The sequence below is a fragment of the Monodelphis domestica genome, chromosome 1 (genome assembly GCF_027887165.1).
Source record: "Monodelphis domestica isolate mMonDom1 chromosome 1, mMonDom1.pri, whole genome shotgun sequence".
NCBI classification, from domain to species: Eukaryota; Metazoa; Chordata; class Mammalia; order Didelphimorphia; family Didelphidae; genus Monodelphis; species Monodelphis domestica.
The window spans coordinates 455,495,232-455,513,276 of record NC_077227.1 but is presented as its reverse complement, the minus strand read 5'-3'; the positions used below and the strand labels follow the sequence as shown (position 1 = coordinate 455,513,276).

At 39.3% G+C, this 18,045-nt stretch overlaps 2 protein-coding genes across 5 annotated transcripts in view; one reads left to right on the top strand and one right to left on the bottom strand.

The window, feature by feature from the left end:
* Nucleotides 1–4,562, top strand: part of PLLP (plasmolipin) — a 37,530-nt gene extending 32,968 nt beyond the window's left edge. The window contains exons 3-4 of the mRNA XM_001365550.5: nucleotides 2,186–2,308; nucleotides 3,339–4,562. Coding sequence (XP_001365587.1) covers nucleotides 2,186–2,308; nucleotides 3,339–3,455 — 240 coding nt within the window. The 3' untranslated portion in view covers nucleotides 3,456–4,562. The remainder of the gene's footprint in view (nucleotides 1–2,185; nucleotides 2,309–3,338) is intronic.
* The window catches only part of ARL2BP (ADP ribosylation factor like GTPase 2 binding protein), a 35,841-nt gene extending 18,572 nt beyond the window's left edge, over nucleotides 1–17,269 (bottom strand). The window contains exons 1-7 of one of the 4 annotated variants that reach the window (XM_007474895.2): nucleotides 17,019–17,269; nucleotides 16,642–16,708; nucleotides 14,711–14,772; nucleotides 11,288–11,394; nucleotides 10,094–10,179; nucleotides 9,796–9,892; nucleotides 6,679–8,393 (exon numbers count right to left, since the gene is read on the bottom strand). In XM_007474895.2, coding sequence (XP_007474957.1) covers nucleotides 8,292–8,393; nucleotides 9,796–9,892; nucleotides 10,094–10,179; nucleotides 11,288–11,394; nucleotides 14,711–14,772; nucleotides 16,642–16,682 — 495 coding nt within the window. In that variant the 5' untranslated portion in view covers nucleotides 16,683–16,708; nucleotides 17,019–17,269 and the 3' untranslated portion in view covers nucleotides 6,679–8,291. Of the gene's footprint in view, nucleotides 1–6,678; nucleotides 8,394–9,795; nucleotides 9,893–10,093; nucleotides 10,180–11,287; nucleotides 11,395–14,710; nucleotides 14,773–15,042; nucleotides 15,275–16,641; nucleotides 16,828–16,916 lie in introns of those variants that run through there. The other 3 variants (XM_016427820.2, XR_008915317.1, XM_007474896.3) reach the window with 3 other exon arrangements.
* Between the last annotated feature and the right edge of the window lie 776 nt (nucleotides 17,270–18,045).

Genomic DNA, 18,045 nt, shown 5'->3' with positions numbered 1-18,045 from the left:
GTGATCCAAAGAATCCCTGCAGCTGGGATCTGGAGCTTTCAAAGGGTAGGAGGCACATGATCTTAAGATAAGCAAAGCCTGGAATAGGCAGCATTGTTCTGAATTCAATGACTTTTTAAAATTAGGAAATGTGAGTCATCCCCAGACACAGAACTGTTTTGTTAGATCTTTACATCACTGATTAGAAGCCAGTCTTCCTTCTACTATTGGGGCAGGCCTGGGAAGGAAAATCCTAGAGCTATGAAAAGAGGACTTAAACTGTCATAGAATCCCAGGCCTGATTGTCCATCCCAGAGTCCAGGATAGGCAGCAATGACTAAAAATAAAAAACCAGCCTCTCCAGAAAATTTTCTATTGTCCCATTTAATTACCCATTTTAGTATTCAGTAATCCTTACAGTTAAGAAGTTCTAGTTTTGTAAATCTTAGAATTTCGTTCTTAAACCCTCACCTCCTGTCTTTGAATCAATCCCATGCTATTGGTTCCAAGGCAGAAGAGCAGAAAGGGCTTAAGCACTTAACTATGGAGTTAAGAGAATTGCCCAAAGTTATACAGTTTAGAGTCTGAGGTCACATTTGAACCCAGGACCTCCTGTCTCTAAATCCACTGAGCCAACTAGCTACCCCCACCCCCACCCAGAATATCTTTATAGCACTTGGCTGTCTAATTTTCGTTGGTTTAAGGTGTTCTTCAAACTCATCTTTTAAGCCAAAGGATTGTCAACTTTTTTCAGTCCCTACACCTCTTAGCTCTCAGTAAACTTTCCCATTCCCCTCTATTCAATATGAAAGAGCTTAAGAAATCCTATGGATAGGCACAATGATGGGCAACAGATAAATTTCAATTAAGTGATTTATCAACCATTCTTAATAGACTCCCCTTTGGGTATAACCTCCAGCTGGGAAGCCTCTGCTCTGAACAGTAGCATTCCCTCCACCCATTTTACAGCTGGGAGCAGTGTAGTAGTATCTAGTTGAGTTTGGGGAGTAGGCATGGCACTGGCAGAGGTGGAATATGACTTTGTAGCCCCAATTCTCTGGACTATTTGTTAGCTAACATGCAGCCAGTAGCTGCTTCTTCCCTTGCTAGACAGATGGGCAGAGTAAGTAAATAGTTCAGTGCTTTAGTTTACACCAGCGGTTCTCAACCTTTCTAATGCCGTGACCCCGCAATACAGTTCCTCATGTTGTGGTGACCCCCAACCAAAAATTTATTTTGGTGGCTACTTCAAAACTGTAATTTTGCTAGTTATGATTCGGAATGTAAATACCTGATATGCATTATGCATTCTCATTGCTACAAATTGAGAGGTTGAGAACCGCTGGTTTACACCAAATACTTTTTACATACCTCATCTTATTTCATTTTTACATCTAGCCTAGAAGCTAGAAGAGAAAGTTTTATCATTTCTATTTTACAGTTAAGAAATCACTCAATATTCACAGACTTGCCCCAGGCACTCTAGCTAACTTTGTAATAAAATCATTTTGTGATGACAGGACATGTTGGCTTTTTACATGTGGTCCCCATATCTAGGCATGCCAATAGGCTGGATTTGTCCATTAAAGTTCACAGCTGAATGGTTGAAGAGGGAAGGGCCAACCCATATTCTTCTGGTCTCCTTGTAAGGAAGAGGGGAGGGGGTGTGACAAGGAGGTGGGCAAGTAGTCAATCTTATCCCTTTTGGCCTTGGGATAAATGTGAAGTTTTGTCTTGTTTTTAGCTCAGTGGATAGGGCCTGGCTTGGAGATGGGAGGCCCTGGTTCAAACCAGACCCTTCCTGGCTATATGATCCTGGGCAAGTCACTTAACCCTTCCCACCTAGTCCTTACAACTCTTCTGCCTTAGAACCAATACCAATATCCATTCTAAGTCAGAAGATAAGAGGGCTTTTTGTTTTTGAAATAAAAAACTGCCTGGTAGCAGGTGACAAATTCACAGGTATGCATTCCCAGAAGAGAAAAAGCCAAATTCCAGGAATGATAAAATAACCAGCATGTAGCCCTTTTAAGGTTTGCCCTACTGTACATGATTCTGATTTGAATCCCTCACCGTCCTGTTAAGGGGGATTATCCTCACTTTGTGGATGAAAAAAAATGAAACAGTGGAAACTTGCCTTTGTCATTGCAGCTGCCTCTGGAGCCTCTTGTTTTAAGTTGTTTTTTTTTCCCTCTTTCTCTCCTAGCTAATGATATTTAATATAGCTGCCCTGATTCTCTACATTACCGGATTCATCACCTGCGCAGTGGCAGTTCAAAAAACATCAATAGTTGGTTCCCATACATTTGACAAAAGGGCTGCTGCTTCCGTAAGTACCTGCTTCCTCTTTGGTGTTTTCCTCTATAGTCTTGGAGGGGGAGCACTTAAGTGGGAGGAGGGGGTAGAAGCAGACTGAACATGAATCTGTATCCAGGGCTCAAAACATAAATTTAGTCAAAACAAAGTGCAGCAGCAGGCCTATTCTCATTCCAGCCAACCCTATTTTGTTTTGTAGTTATCGACTTTTTCTTAATGCAAAGGGGACAGAACTATTCTTTCTCAATTATATTTAATAAAGATGTTTATAGTGAAACCTCTGCTGAAGAATCATGGCTCCAACTAAATCAAGCTCAATCATTTTCAACTATTTCCAGGGCCTCCTTTCCTAATGTAAGAGACTGGGAAGAATAGATTTTTAAAAAATAAGCTTCTCTTTGGCCTCAGACACTTCCTAGCCATGTGACCCTGGGCAAGTCACTTAACCCCCATTGCCTAGGCCTTACCATTCTTCTATCTTGGAACCAATATACAATATTGATTCTAAGACAGAAAGAAAGTTATTTTAAAAAAAAAAGCATCTCATAGGTAGACTTAGCAACATTAATCTTCCTTTCACTGATGCAAGAGATTGGGTTAAATCTATCTTGATCCCAGGACATGTCCCTGAAAGTTTTTTTCTTTCTTTTGACTAAATACAGAATACAGGATTTTAGTTCTTAGGGAATTTAGAGATCGCTTGCTTAGTCTAATCCCCTTATTTTATAGAGAAAGTAGGCCCAAGGAGAAATAGTGACCTACCTAACGTCACAAAGAGAGTTAGTGGTATAACCAGGATGTCATTTAGGGCTGCTGATTTTTGCCAGCTCCCTTGACTTCAGTTTATCTGGCTGCTGTTTGAGGTCTTATTTTTCTCCTCAAAGTTGAATGTAGAAAATTCTGGTTAGCTGTCTGTTCCAATTCATCAAAGTTTTACTGTATTTGCTAGTCAAATCAAGCAGGTTTTCTCATTCTCCCTATGAGATCCATAAAGCTGCTTCATCCATGCTCAGTCCATTCACATGATCTATTTCTTTTCTCAGTTCTTTGCATGTGTAGTGATGATCGCCTATGGAGTGAGTGCTTTCTTCACCTTCCGAGCCTGGAAAGGAATAGGCAGCAATGCAGCTACTAGTCAGATGGCTGGTGGCTATTCCTAAAACCATCAATGCCCATGGACCACCTTGGTACTGAAGTCTACATGCCACAGTGGAGGAGCCTGGATACCACTGGTCATCACAAGGAGGCTATAATAAGCAGAAAACCAGTCCAGCTGTGACCAAATCTGCTATCCTCTGCTGACGGAAATTTGTGTTTTCACCCCAATCCTAACGGAACACAATCCACCACCTTGGATTGGCATGAATTGGCATTTGTGAGCAGGGGCAGGAAAAAGTCCAAAGATGTTAAAAGACCTCACCGACTTTAGACAGGGAAGGCCACCTCTCAGGAAGTGGAGTTGTGGCCATCATTGCTTTGAATTTGTAAGGCTTCAGTTTCCAGGGCCAGGAATTCAACCCCTTTTACCAGCATTAAATCTGCTAACAAATAATATCTCAAACCTTGTAATCCTATCCTGTATATACTGTAAAGGTAACAACCATGGTAATGTGATAATGAGTAGTAGCAGTAGTCTGAGTTTTCTGAAAAGACTTATCTACTCAAGGTAGCTATTGGAATTTCTCAAGTCTACAACCAAAAAGGTGATTTGTTTGTTTGAGGTGATCTCACCTCAAACAAAAAGCCCAATATAGTGTGTATTTGGCAATGTAAAACTCTCGTCTTCTATTTCAATGGGAAAAGGAACAAAGTGTCATCTTCACTTTCACAATGTCCATGGCTAGTTATGGCACAACAGTCATAGCCCATAGGAAAGGCCTATATTTAAAAGTAAAAATAAACCCATTAATAGGCTACTAAAATAGATAGTGCTTAGGTACTAGTTCAAGATCTCACTAACATATAGGGGGTATGTCCATGAGGATTTGTACATTTTAGAAGCTTGTGTTTAATGGAAAACCTCGTTTTTACCTGCTTCTCAAAGACACTTGCTGTCCAATTTTTCCCTTTACTTTAAAACACAATTTTCATCTATATATCCTCTTGGAAAGAGCTAAACACCAAGACTGACTGACTTCCTGACACCACTGACTGAGCCCAACAGCTATGGATTTGGGAGTAGGTGGCTCACAATCTTGCCTGATTGTTTGATAGCAATGATTTTGTTCTTTGTACATAAATAAAGACCATGGAACATTTATTTGGAAGAGATGTGGATGGAAATTTTTATAAATGGTTCCATGATACTATTGACTTTTGACTAATTTGATTCTTAGCTTTTAGGGTGGTACTTCTGGCCTAACTATCTTTACTATCCTGTCATTAGCAGGTGCTATGGGGAGTGTTTTCTCATTGTGAATGCCAACATTTGGTAAGATTCCTAGTATGATTCCTTTTCTCAGGATACCCCTGTCTTCTTCCTTGTACCTATATGCTTGAAGGGTACTCTGGAATTATCTCATTTAAGAATTCTAAGACCCAAGGTGGGTAGATAGGACAGTGGAAAAGTGTGTCAGACCTGTGGAATTCAGAGGACCTAGGTTCAAATTTGGCCTGACATTTTCTCTCTGTAACCCTGGACAAATCATTTGCCCATGCTACTCTTCTTAGAACTGGTACTAATACAGAAGGTAAGAGTTTTTTGAAAAAATTTTAAAAGCCTTCTAAGACCCTACTCCTAATGAAGGCCACTTTTTGGATATTTTTGTCTATGAGGCCGTGATAAAGGAGGTATACCTGCCGGCATTTAAAAAGGTCCTTTAGAAACTCCAGTGAGGGTTCAATACTAGTAATTACAAAGCAACCTTGTCTTAAGTTGTGCTCCACTGGTGGGAATATGACAGTTCAAATGGACAAAGAATTAAGAAGGAAGCCAACCTTGACCCAAAGTTTTGATGAATCAATCTATGCTCATTTTCCAAGTCAAAAGAGAGATGACTCTTAGTGGTACAGATTAATATCACTTCTAGTAGTTTGCTGGACTATAAACAAGATCCAGTCCAAACCTGTATTCTTAAGGACAATCTCATAATAAATAGCGACAAAGGCTAGAAAGGATAAAATGAAAGGAGGCCTAAGCCTTGCAAGTAAACATCACATGTTCTGGGAGAGGCTCCAATTCAGCCTGACCGCTCTGTGGAAACCAGTTACATATTATTCTCATGAATAATTACAATTCCTTCATAATTATGACAGATTTGATAAAAGGACACTGACTAAATGTAAATTACCTACAGTTTGACATCTTCATGTTTTGAGTTGGTTATTTACCTAGATAAAGTGACTGTTACCCTTACTTAGAACATTTGTTCTAACACATATCCCACTTTTTATAGAGTAACCAGGGCATTCTAAAATTTGACAGTACATTCTAAAACTTCTTTCAAATTTCATCTATTTTCACTTGTCCTTCCTTTCAAATGTTATTAAAAATATGATCATACATGTGGTCTGAACAACATGCATGACATTATACACGATTAAGTTGAGGGTGGCCTGTTTCATTATTAACAGGGGAAAGGAATGACATGAAAAAAGTCTTGCTGAAATTTTCACCAAGCAGAAATTATCACCATAAGTTATGCTTCTTTTGGGGACTGAAAAAACCATCAAAAGTACTGGATCTTACCAATTTATCCAAAGTGATTTAAAACTCCCAAATTCACTGCCCTAAAAGTCTGCCAGTGCCAGGACACCAGTAGGCACAAACGTGGGCATCGCTCAAGCTATCCAGTCATTTTCCAATCAGCGCCCTACAAATATTTATGGAAGAGGTCATTTGCTTGGGATTTCTCTTTCTCACAAAATGGGAACAAAATGTGTTTGTTTCACCATTCCCTTGTCCTCAACTTCAGTGGAGGTGCTTCCTTTTATACATTTCCACAGACAGGCATGTACCTGTTGAAATGCCTCTACTGCCTATTCTCCCCATAGAGAATCTAAACCAGCATGGGCACTATTCTTCCCTAAAAAGTGACAAAAGCAAAAAGAATAGTTAGTTTTTGTCATTCTTTTTCTTGGGGGCAAAGGAAATTTTATTTTTTTATCTTTGTATCCCCAGGACTTGGTATGAGTGCCTGGCATATCAGAACTAAGCAAATATTTGTTGGCTGATTCATAGACCAAGCCAGTACCAGTCTTGTCCAACTACAATTTCTAAATCTGGTAAAATAATCAGCAAGTATTTTTTGAAGACTTAGAAGCATTAGATACTCCCACTGGCAACAAGAATAATTAATTCTGACAAGGTTTAGGACAAATACTTCAAAATTGGATTATTCTGCTTACCTCTAATCCCCCAAAAGCAGTCACCTGAGGACAGAGTTAAAGAATGATCTTTAATATTTGAGTATCTGATGTTCTGGCCAAGTGTGTCAGATTACTCTTAATGGTTAAAAAAAAAGTTTCTTAATACATGACACATATACGTACATAACACATAAGAATCTTCAGTCCATGCTTTAAAAGTGGAACAGCCAAATTAAAATTCATTAGTCTTGTTTTCAATGTAAAGAAAGTCAGCCAGCCATCTGCTTTTTCTTCTTTCCAAAATGGTTTGGCATATACATTTTCTTATCAGAACCTTGACACTTAGGAAAATTAAACATTTTTCTAAATTGAAAAAAGCAGAGATTATCATTCAAGCTTTTGCCCACTTTCTCTTCTTATTCTCTCATGTGGACCAGTGCAACACCACATTGGGGAGGCAGGTTTTAAGAGGAGAGAGGATATTAGCAAGTTTGGGAATTATCCCTTTTGCAGGAGAAATTGATTTCTGATGCATAGGACTTTGACCAATGTATACTAACTATGGTAGGATCAAAAAAAAGCATGTTCCAGGCCCTCTTTTCCAACATAAATCAGACCTCTGTATGTAATTTGTAGGGTTCCTGACAAAATGAAGTAACAATATAGGATAACTTTTCACTCAGGAATACTTTAAACCTACAAAGCCCGAAGAACAGAATACTTAAGTCTTCTTCCTAATTGGACATTCATAAAGTGTCCAAGCCAAATTCACAAAATCTTAGAATTTGTTTCTAAAATGTACACTGTTAGTAGATAGATTCTCAAAGAGTATTTTGGCTAGACATAATGAGACTGCTGCTAAGAAAGACCAGCACAAGGTCACGCTAAGGTCACAAGATTTTTACAAACCTAAGAGTATGAGTTGATTTGTATATTTTACTTCTAGGCAAACAACATTTTAGCTCAGGCAAAGACTCCCAGCTAAAACCTGTGTTCCTCAATTTTCCTAATACAATGGAAAGAAAGTTAAAACAACAGATTCAAAAATCTGTAAGAGAATGAGTTGAGTTTGAATAACTGTCCCTAGATGTGCAAAAAGACATCATAAAACATAGAGGAGTAGGATTCCCTGGGTTGAAATGTATTAGGCAAAGACAGTCTTGTGCCACAAAGATGTGTTTGGAAAACCTGTCCAGGTTTGGGATGGAAAACATTAATTGTAACATTTTGATTAGAAGAAATATGTGTTACTACTAATACATACATCCTGGGTCCCCTCCAAGGGAGTAACAGCTGAAAGAGGCAATATAATTTCCTTGCAAAACACACACAAACACCTATATACACCCATACAGGGGCATGCGCACGAACGAACACACACACACATACATACACACACTCACTCTCTCTCTCAACTCTTTCCCTAACTGCCATAAGCACTTGGGAGCTGAGGCCATTTTGGCTGGTGTACCAGGGCTAATGGGGATATTTCGTGAGAATCCAATATTCCAGCGGGGTTCTTTATGATCACTCTACACTTAACATTAATTAAAAGCACCAGAACAAGGTCAGTCTTTTCCAGCTGTATTCCCCAATCACTGAGTATGTTGTTCATCACGTTGTGGTCACTCACCATCTTTCAAGTTTGGAATGTTCAAGGTGATAAACTCTCATCCAGAGAACATGAACTAATGTCGTAAATTGTTCTGGGTTGCAGGTATGGAAGATGACTTGCATAATGATGTCACCACTAAACCACTGCTTAAGTCCAGACTTCGGCCTTCCTTTTCCTTTAGGAGAAGAGAAACAAGGGGCAGTTCAGTAGCTCAATAGATAGAGCCAGGCTTGGAAATGTTAAATCCTGGGTCCAGATCTGGCTTCAGATACTTCTTAGCTGTTTGATTCTGGGCAAGTCACTTAACCCAGATTGCCTAGCCCAGTGATGGCGAACCTTTTCAAGATGGAGTGCCAGGTTCCTCCCCTACCCATCTCTAAAATTGGGTACCCTGCCCCCCCCCTGGCCTTACCCCACACAGGGGAGGGAGGAAATGTTCCCATTGGGCTGCTGATCTGAAGGGCAGGTGAAGTGAGGAATGTCCTCGGTGAGTGTAGAGAGGGGAAATAAAGTGGCTTGAGCATTCTGCTCCCCTCCAGCTCTGCTGCCTATGAGCCCCCCACCTTACCCCATTGTGTACTCCCATTGGCTGCTGGGCAAAAGTGGTGGGGCATGTGAAAAATGTTGTCAAGTGCAGTGGGAGCTGCTCCATCCAAGTCCCTCCACCTTTCTAGTAATGAAGGGGGTAGGGAGTACAGAGGTGCCATGGCATGCCATGCCATAGGTTCACCATCATTGGCCTAGCTCTTACTGCTCTTCTGCCTTAGAACTGATAGTATCAATTCTAAGACAGAAGGTAAAGAATAAAAAAAACAGAACCTTTAAATGACAGGTTCAAAACTCTTGAAAAAAGGGTCAACAGTGAAGTCTTTCCTAGCTCTAAATTCTATATTCCTTAGGAAAAATAGATATTTCTGTCCCTAACAGCTTAATGTAAGTGAGACTAGTAGTTACTGACTTTTCCCTGAGGAAAGAGGGTTCAGTATTTCTTAGGGATGAGATGTGTGCTGAAAGCTCCAAAAGAAATGGGACAGAAATCACTGTCCATATCACAATTTTGCCCAAATTTAGCCTTGGTAAGATTCTTCCAAAATAAAACATATTTCCTTACCCTAAAAAAACCTCAAAAGCACATCCTTAGCCACAAATACCCAGGAAAATCCTGCGTAAGTGGGAAAACATGTAATTGTGTTTTAGGTATGCTCTTTGAAGCTCTGAATATGAATTCATATGCACCATCACTGAAATGAAACTGTGACCTAGCAACAGATTTTCACCAATTGCATAATAGCTAGATTAGAACAATGTGATAGATGGAAGGGTATAAGGCACAGTGATTCTATACTATAGGTTCATAGAGGAGAACTTATTTAAAGTTTAGTTTAATTGCTTTCTATTTTCTAACTCAAAATAACTTACAGTTTCCATATTGTATCCCCAGTACAAGGCCAGTTTCCTACAGATAGGAACTATTGTTACTTCCAAAGCCTAGAAAAGTAGGTACTTAATTTGTTAAACTGAACTAAAAATTCCTATAGCTACAGAAGAGTTACTTAAAGAGAATGGAAGCTACTTACAGCTCTGTAGTCCAAAAACATTTCTTTGAAGGCCAGGAAATCCGTAAATGTGAGCAGCATGTCAAATATATCACCCGCTACTTCATCTTTATGCTGTCTATATTATAATGGAAAGATTTGTAATTTTAGGACTGGAAATTAAACACATTACATTGTAAAGTCTTTCTCTATTTTTCAGTACTCTAAAAAGTACCTCCACCATCCCAAAAACCTTCTCCAAGCAGTAATTTGGCTCTTTTCACCATTAAGATATATGAAATAGGACAGGGAAGAGTTCTACATTTCAGGCTCCACTTACTGTAATGTTGTGGTGAAAGTGGCCATGTTAAACCCAGGAATCCTCTCAAGCAGCTGTTCTTCAATATATTTTTCTACCAAAGAGATCTAAAAGATTTAAAAGTCTCCTGGTTAGTCATATGTTAAAGAAAGTAAATTCTTCAATAGAGAACTGTTACACAATGCAAAGTAAGCATCATTACTCCTAAAGGTATATAGAGCTCTATAATTATGTGTCCAATTTTCACAGGATAGAATTACACAAATATCTTTACTTGATAGTCTTCTAAATTGATTATTTAATTGGCTGTTTAGTTTCTAACTTCTGTGTCAAGAAAAGTAATTCCCTAAGGTTAAAACCTACTCTAAATTAGGCTAACTAATCCTACTGAAATCATGGGAAGCGTCAGTCAGCAGAAAGAGCTCTGGAATAGAGGTGAAGAGACTTGGAGCAGAGTTCCCAGGCCTACCACCAACTTTCTGAATGACCTTAAACAAACCTTAAATGTTTATTATGTTTTAGTTTTCAAATCAGTAAAAAGGAACTATAATAACTATCCTACTTACTGGATTGTTAGGTAATTATAATCATTAATCATAATTTTAGTCAAATTAAAGCAATGAAAGAATTTCGAAAAGTAAGAGCTATTATTCTTCGCCACTGGATCTGTGCACATGGTAGCTGAGGACAGGATCATAAGGGAAGTATATTCAATACCAAAATTGTTTTTTAAAAGAAGAAACTGATAAACTCTTACAGACATTTTGTTGAAAGGCTTTTGGAAAGAAGGAAATGGAAGGTAAGGAAAAGAATGATTAACAGGAGACGAGAGAAAAACTCAACTAGGATTGGAACACTTACTTGCTTGTTTACCAAAATACAGTTATGTTTTAAAAGACATGGGGTACACTGCTCCTCTACAGAAACAGGAGACCCATGGGTATGAGATACTGCATATGAGGGCAGACTTTCTCAATATGCTGTTTAACTTTGCAGAATTGTTTTCTTTCTTCCTTTCTTAGTACTTTATTATAAGGAATGGCTCTCTAAAAGAATGTAAGGGGAGAAATACAGTGGGACTAAGTAATTAAAAACAAGAGATCAATAAAAACTTGTTTTTTAAAAGACATGGACCACTGCTGACATCTTTTGGTTGCAGGTCTAATTTCAAAGAACCTCTAGTGTCTTGGAAGAGAAAAAAGGAAGCAAACTTACATATTCATTAAAAATAGGAGTGTAGATGAGTTTGTTTTCTTCTGTGTCTTCAAACTCTTGGTAGTATTTTTCCATGAAGTTTCTCTGTAATAATTGGAACTCACCATCTGAAGTGAAGCAAATAAGGTCATTTAAAAAGAATAAATTGAAATCTAATTGAAGGCTAGAACTGCCTATTATCTGAACAATTTTACCAATTATAATTCACTGCAAAACTCAAGTTTATTTTAAAGCCTATAAGAAATTAATTCACTCATGGAATTAAAAAAAAAAATTAACAGACACTAAAAAGAATTTTGGTAAAAAGCTAGATTAGCATGTGTAAAAATAGAACAAATGAAAACCTCTACTTGAAATAGTAAATCCCTGCAATTGATGGTTTCTCTGTTTATAAACGGCCTTCTTAATGCCAAATCCCAAGAGAAAGAAAGCTGGCAGCTATTTAAATGGGAAATATGATTACCTTTAATAGAACATTAGTATCTTAATAGGCAAATACAGTACAGTTTTAAAACACATACAAAGTTACAGGAGGGTCTGGGAAATCCGCTTAAGTCTTCGTTTCTCTTCAAGGGATCTAATTGGGATGTTTTCCCCAGTTTTGTCACTCATCGCATAGTCTAAGTACAAGTTTCTAAGTACAAGAAAACTCTTCAAGAGGAAATTTACATTTTAACCAATTAATTCAAATTCCACCTTTAAAAATAAAAGGCAAGCTTCATAGTTGATGTCTCAAGAGCATATCTGTAGGAAAGGAAGCCCCAAAGTCTGCAGTAAATAGTCAAAGCTTATCATTAATACCACTTTCATTGTACACTAATTAAGCTTTTTTTAAAAACAAAACCTATTAATATATGAGAGCACGACTGTGCTAATTTTCATCTGAGAAAAGTTACTGAAATCTGAAGCTTTGAGTCTTTCTCTGTCTTTAATAGTATATAAAAAGTTCTAAAAAGGACCCACCAAAAACTCCATCAAAGCACCCAACTACTAAGTGTCATAGGATTACAGATTATGGATTAGAAGTGATCTTAGTAGCCATCAAGTCTAACTTCCTTATAGATGAGGAAACTGAGGCAGAGAGGGCAAATGATTTGCAGTGTTACACAGTTAATAAGTGTCTGAAAGCAACATTCAAATTCAGGTCACTCTGACTCCCAAGTCCCAATATTCTTCACCTAATTGTTTCCAGTAAAGTTTTTTATATCTGATTTATTCCCAATATTTTCCATTTTTATTTAAATTTTCATCTGTCCTTCTAATGTTACCAAGTTCCAATCTAATTTCTCTCAAGATTAAAGTCATTAAATCCATGAAAATCTGAATGATGTCAGGGCATCTCCATTGTCAAGATAAAAATGTAGACCTAAGACAATAGAAATTGTTTTTCAAACCCTTACCTTCCATCTTGGAATCAATACTATATAATGGTTGCAAGGCACAAGAGCAGGAAGGGCTAGGCAATGGGGGTTAAGTGACTTGCCCAGGGTCACACAGCTAGGAAGTGTCTGAGGCCACATTTGAACCCAGGACCTCCCATCTCTAGGCCTGGCTCTCAATCCACTAAGCCACCTAGATTCCCCTGACAATAGGAACTTTGACTGAAACTCTTAGGGTAGTCAGGCAATTCCCCACTCAATTCTGAATGAAAATTTTTACCACCATATGGAAAGAGGTCATTTAAATGAACATATACTACCATGGAAAGTTCACTCTGAAGAAGCAGCAGTGTCCACCTAGAGAAGAGTTAATTTACCTCAGGATCAGGTACAGTTACAATTATTGACTTTGAGGTCTTAAATTATCAGAATTACAGCAGAAAGATATACTTGTTAAAAAAAAAAAAAGAACATCATGAAGGGATTACCATTATATGCCAGTTATTTCTGAGAATATTCTCAAACCTGAGCACTGAAGCCTGGGAAGAGTATTTAAGTGAAAACAAAAAAGAATATTTTGGGATTATATCAGGATAGTTGCAGGGTAATTTCAATAAAACTAACTCATATTTATATAGTACTCTAAGATTTACAAAGTACTTCCCTCACAACAACTTTGTGAGAAAGAGTATAATGATTTTTTTAAACCCTTACCTTCTGCCTTAGAATGGATACTAAGTATAGATTCTAAGGTTGAAGAGAGGTAAGGAATGGCAACTGAGGACAGGGTCACACAGCTGAGACCAGATCTGAGGCCACATTTGGACCCAGGTCCTCCCAACTCCAAACCTAAGCCATCCAACTGCCCCTAATTGTATTATATTTAAGAATAGCATTTTTTCTCTTTTACAGATGAGGAAAACCAAGGCTCAAGAAACCTTAAGTGATTTCTCCTCTGGCTAGGAAGTCAGAGTCAGGATTTGAAACTGTGCCTCAGTATAAAGAGATGTTCACAAAAGTGCTCCAGAGGCAAGCAAAGATAGGGGGATTTTCTAGTATTCCCCTTCTGTTAAAAGTTCAGATTGTGATAAGTCCTTGACTTGCCTTACTAAATCAAGAGGAAGCAAGTACTACTCTTGACCATGGGTTCTTAACTTGGGGGGAATTCCAGGACCTCTTGGGGGTTATTATATTGCTAATCTTTCCTTCTAGGGGGAGCAGATTTTCAAGGCATCTGTGAAAATGGATTTTTAATATTTGTATAACTATATTTCAATGTAATTAGTCTCCTTTGAATTCTTCTCTATCTTTTTGATGCATTTAAAAACATTATTCTGAGGAGTGATCCAAAGGATCCTTTGGAAAATCAGTTTTATCACACAAAAAAAGGTTAAGGATCCCTGTTCTTAACTTTATCTTGACCAACAAGAAACTGCTTGATGTGGCAAAGGAAGTAGGTACAGTGGGAGAAAAGTATATCACCTTAGAGTTAGGTCCAAGGAAGACAATGCTAAACATGGTTATATTCTTAAACTCTAACTAAAATAGAATCTTAAAGTTTTCATGTACCACAGAAGTCATCAAATCTAGCCTCCTTTTTACTGAAAAGAACCAAGACCCACAGAGTAAATAACTTGGTCAAAGTGCCAAAGCTGGGCTAGAATATCAGACAGTCTTCTTTTATTCAGGGCAAAGCTCTTTTCACTAACTTACAATGAAGACAAATTTCTAAAATGATGAGAGATTTGGAAGGATCAGTCTTTTGAAGTAATGAGTTTTCTGTTATTGGAAGTGTAGGAGCAAAGAGAAGAGAATGCCACCTATGCTCAGGTATGTAGTGGAGATGTACTATAGGAAGTGAAAACATGAGCTATACTCTTTTTCAATCCTGGAATTCCAATTCTATTGGTAAAGCATTGCATTAGAAAAAAATCTCTATGTCAAGATGTATTATCTTCTTCTTAACACTGGGAGGATTTGTAATTTTTTATACACTTAGTTTTAGCTGGGACACCTATTTTTCTTTTTTGTAAATGAAACTTACCCATGATAATGTCCTCTATACATCCAACTACAGCATCAAATTCGGCATCAGAAGGAGAAGAACTGGAAATTAATATTAGGATTATAGGTTAGGCCATTCATCAGCTAATTGGTTTAATTCTAATAATAAAGAGAAATTGACTATATCTGTAAATTTTTTTTAAGTTTTAATGCCTATTATAGGTATATTCCACCTTTATAAGAACAGTTCTACATAAAGTTTTCTAAAGCATAAAAGTCACTACAGAGTTCCTTTAAATATGGATGGTAGCCACTCAACTTTTCAGCAGGTAACTATTTAATCAAGGAATCCCTGCTCTATGCCCTACTTACCGCATCTTTGAAGCTGGCCCCCAAACTAGTGCAAAACTATCTGATTATGGTCACCACAATCTGGAACATTAAAACCTCTGTACCACAGTTGAAGATGGCCACCTGTTTAGGAATATAATTCAAGGTGCAGATTTGGAAGTGCACCAAACTCTTTATGATTTTGGTTATCTTAGGGGATCCTTTCTTCCTATGTTGCTATCAAAGCAACTATAATTAGTCAGATTCAGGACAGGGTTTCCATATCACTGGCTTGAGATAGGTTGGTTCCCTTTGTGATGCATATATAATTCCATGACAACATATAGCACTGTACTAGACAGATCACTGGTTGGCTGAAGGTGTGGTGTTTAGGGTTCAAAGAGAGTAGGCAGGAGGAAATCTACTGAGTTTCAATACAGTATAAACATCAAGTATTTTAAAAGCTCTAGTCTTTGGATTCCTTCTTCTAAGAGGGCTTACTTTTACATTTCTTTTACCCAATTTAATAAAGAAGTTCCAAATTGTAAGAACAGAAGCTGGAAGGAATCTGAAGATTGCATGGGGGGAGGGGGGTTCAGTAAACAGTGGCTGCTGCCTGCTGGCTAAGGATGGTTTTTACATTTTCAAATAAAGATCTACTATATTTAAAAATATAAAAACCATTATTAGATCTCTGGTTGTACAAAAACAGACCACAAATTCAACTTTTACTTTATAGATAGAAAAACTGAGGCCCAAAGGGGAAAGAAATGACTTACTTGAGATCACACAGGTTATTAAGTTGCAGAATCGGGATTCAAACCTACAGTTCTCTGACCCAAGAAACAGTGGATACAATGGAAAGAGCACAGATTCTTGAGATAGAGGGCAAGAGTTGAAATCCCATTTTTGGTCCTTACTTACCACCCTGTGTGATTTTGAGCAATTCCTTTAGCCTCTCTGGTCCTCACTTTCCCCATCTGTAAAATGAGATCTATGATCCTATGACTCCAGAACTTTCTACTAAACCAGTTCTTGACCAGGAATCTATAGATAGATTCCTGGGGTCCTTGAACTTGGATGGGGGGAAAAAAATCTTTATTTTAGCTTACCACTAACTGAAACTTAATACTTCCTTCAATCATTTAAAAACATCATTCACGAAGAAGTGTAGTCAACAAGTATCTAAGTGCCTACTTATGTGCCTGGCACCAGGGATATAAAGAAAGGACAAAAACAAGCCAAAAAACAAAACAAAACAAACCAGTTCCTGCCCTCAAGAAGCTCAGTCTACAAAGGTTAAGAATCCTGAGACCACGCCCACCTCCCGCCCTCCTTAACCCCATTTTATGGATGAAGACCCTGCTTCGGGAAAGCAGTTTAGGTGCCTGGTCACCTAGGAAACATACTGGGGCAGCACTCGAACCCCGGTCCAAATTCATTCTTCTTTCCACTTCCAGTACCTCGCTGCTTCTCCTCAGGTAGCTAAAAGATCTAGGCCCTCCTGTGCATTGCACAACTTTTTAACAATTCTGAAAATCTTGCACTAGCCTGGTAGCTGCCTAAGAACCAACTTCCCCTCCCCCAACCTGACTCCCTCCAAAAAAAGTTGGGGCTTTGGCTACGTCCAGGATTACTCACATAGCCAGAGCGAAGTTTTCTTCTTCTAAAGTGTCCATCATCGTTGATCCTGAAGCTGCCAGTCGTTCTAGGAAGGAGAGCGCCAAGTCAGGGGCCTTTCCCCTTACCCTTACCTGGTCGGGGTTGCGGCCTGAGCTCCGGAAGGAGGATCTCGGCACCTCGGGCTCCTCCTCCCCCGATTCCACCCCCCCCTCCCCTTTCCTGCCAGTCCCAGGTGGGCTGGGTCTCGCGGACCAGCCTGCGCCTGCGCACTGCAGGGACCACTCGGCACCCACCAGGGTGCTCCAAAGCGCTCCGAGGCTCTAAAGGGCTGCCCCTAAACCACGGCACTGGCCTCTGTCCTACGGCTGTCGCGGGGGTCAAAACCCGGCCTTCACCTGAGCTGAGGCGACCGTGCGTTCGTCCACCGCATTCGATACCCCATTGAATCCGTTACGATTCTGGTCTTCCTCTCACCCATCCCCCCCCTGGCGTCGCCCGAACGTGGAATTCCCTCCCCTCTCTCCCTCCGACTCCCGTTGCCATGACGACAGCCCTTTCCGCCGGTCCTTCCAATCCTATCTCCATGCCTTTCGTTATGGCTGGAGAAAGTGCGGGGCTGGAGAGCCTATCCCAGCCAACGCCTTTTACGTAGGCCGCCCTACGTGAGCAGCGAGCAGCGTGGGGCTAAGGGAGGGGAAGAAAATAAACAAACAAATAAATAAATAGCTCTAGTATTATCACCATTTGACAAATGAAGAAACAGGTCTTGAAAGGTTATTGTTATTTGCTTCAAGCAGGGGTGCATGAGCTTAAAAATTTTTTTATTTCAATTCAGCATAATTGGTTTCCTTTGTAATCCCATGTGTTTTATTTTGTACATTTAAACCCATTATTCCTAAAAGGGGTCTATAGGCTTCACCAAAACTGCTAAAGGGTTCGTGACTCAAAAGAAATTAAGGGTCCAGGATCACATTATTAGTAAAGGATCTGAACTTGGATTTGAATACAGGATCTTCTGACCCCCAACATCATTTACTCTATACTAAAGCCAGACAAAGAGAAGGAAGAGGGATAAAGGTGTTCATTTAAGACATTTTTAGTGCCAGGGAAGGGATGTATGGGGTGTTCAGGGAGGGGTAGTATCTCTGGTATGAAGGGCTCGTCGTGCCCTCCTAGGGCAGCTCTCCAGCCTCTGACCCTCACCTGACACCCAGCTCTCACTTGTGGCTCCCAGTAGCTGCTAGCATGCGGCAGTGGCCACACCCCGGGCAACGGCTTCGACAGGCTGTCTAAACCTTGTGAGGGCAGGCATCGGGTCGTTGACCCCTGGTGAACCAGGGCTTTGCTCACCCAGCATGTGAAGACTGCTTCGGCAGAACAGATGGAAGAAACCAACAAGAAGGTTCAACAGCTGAGAGGGCG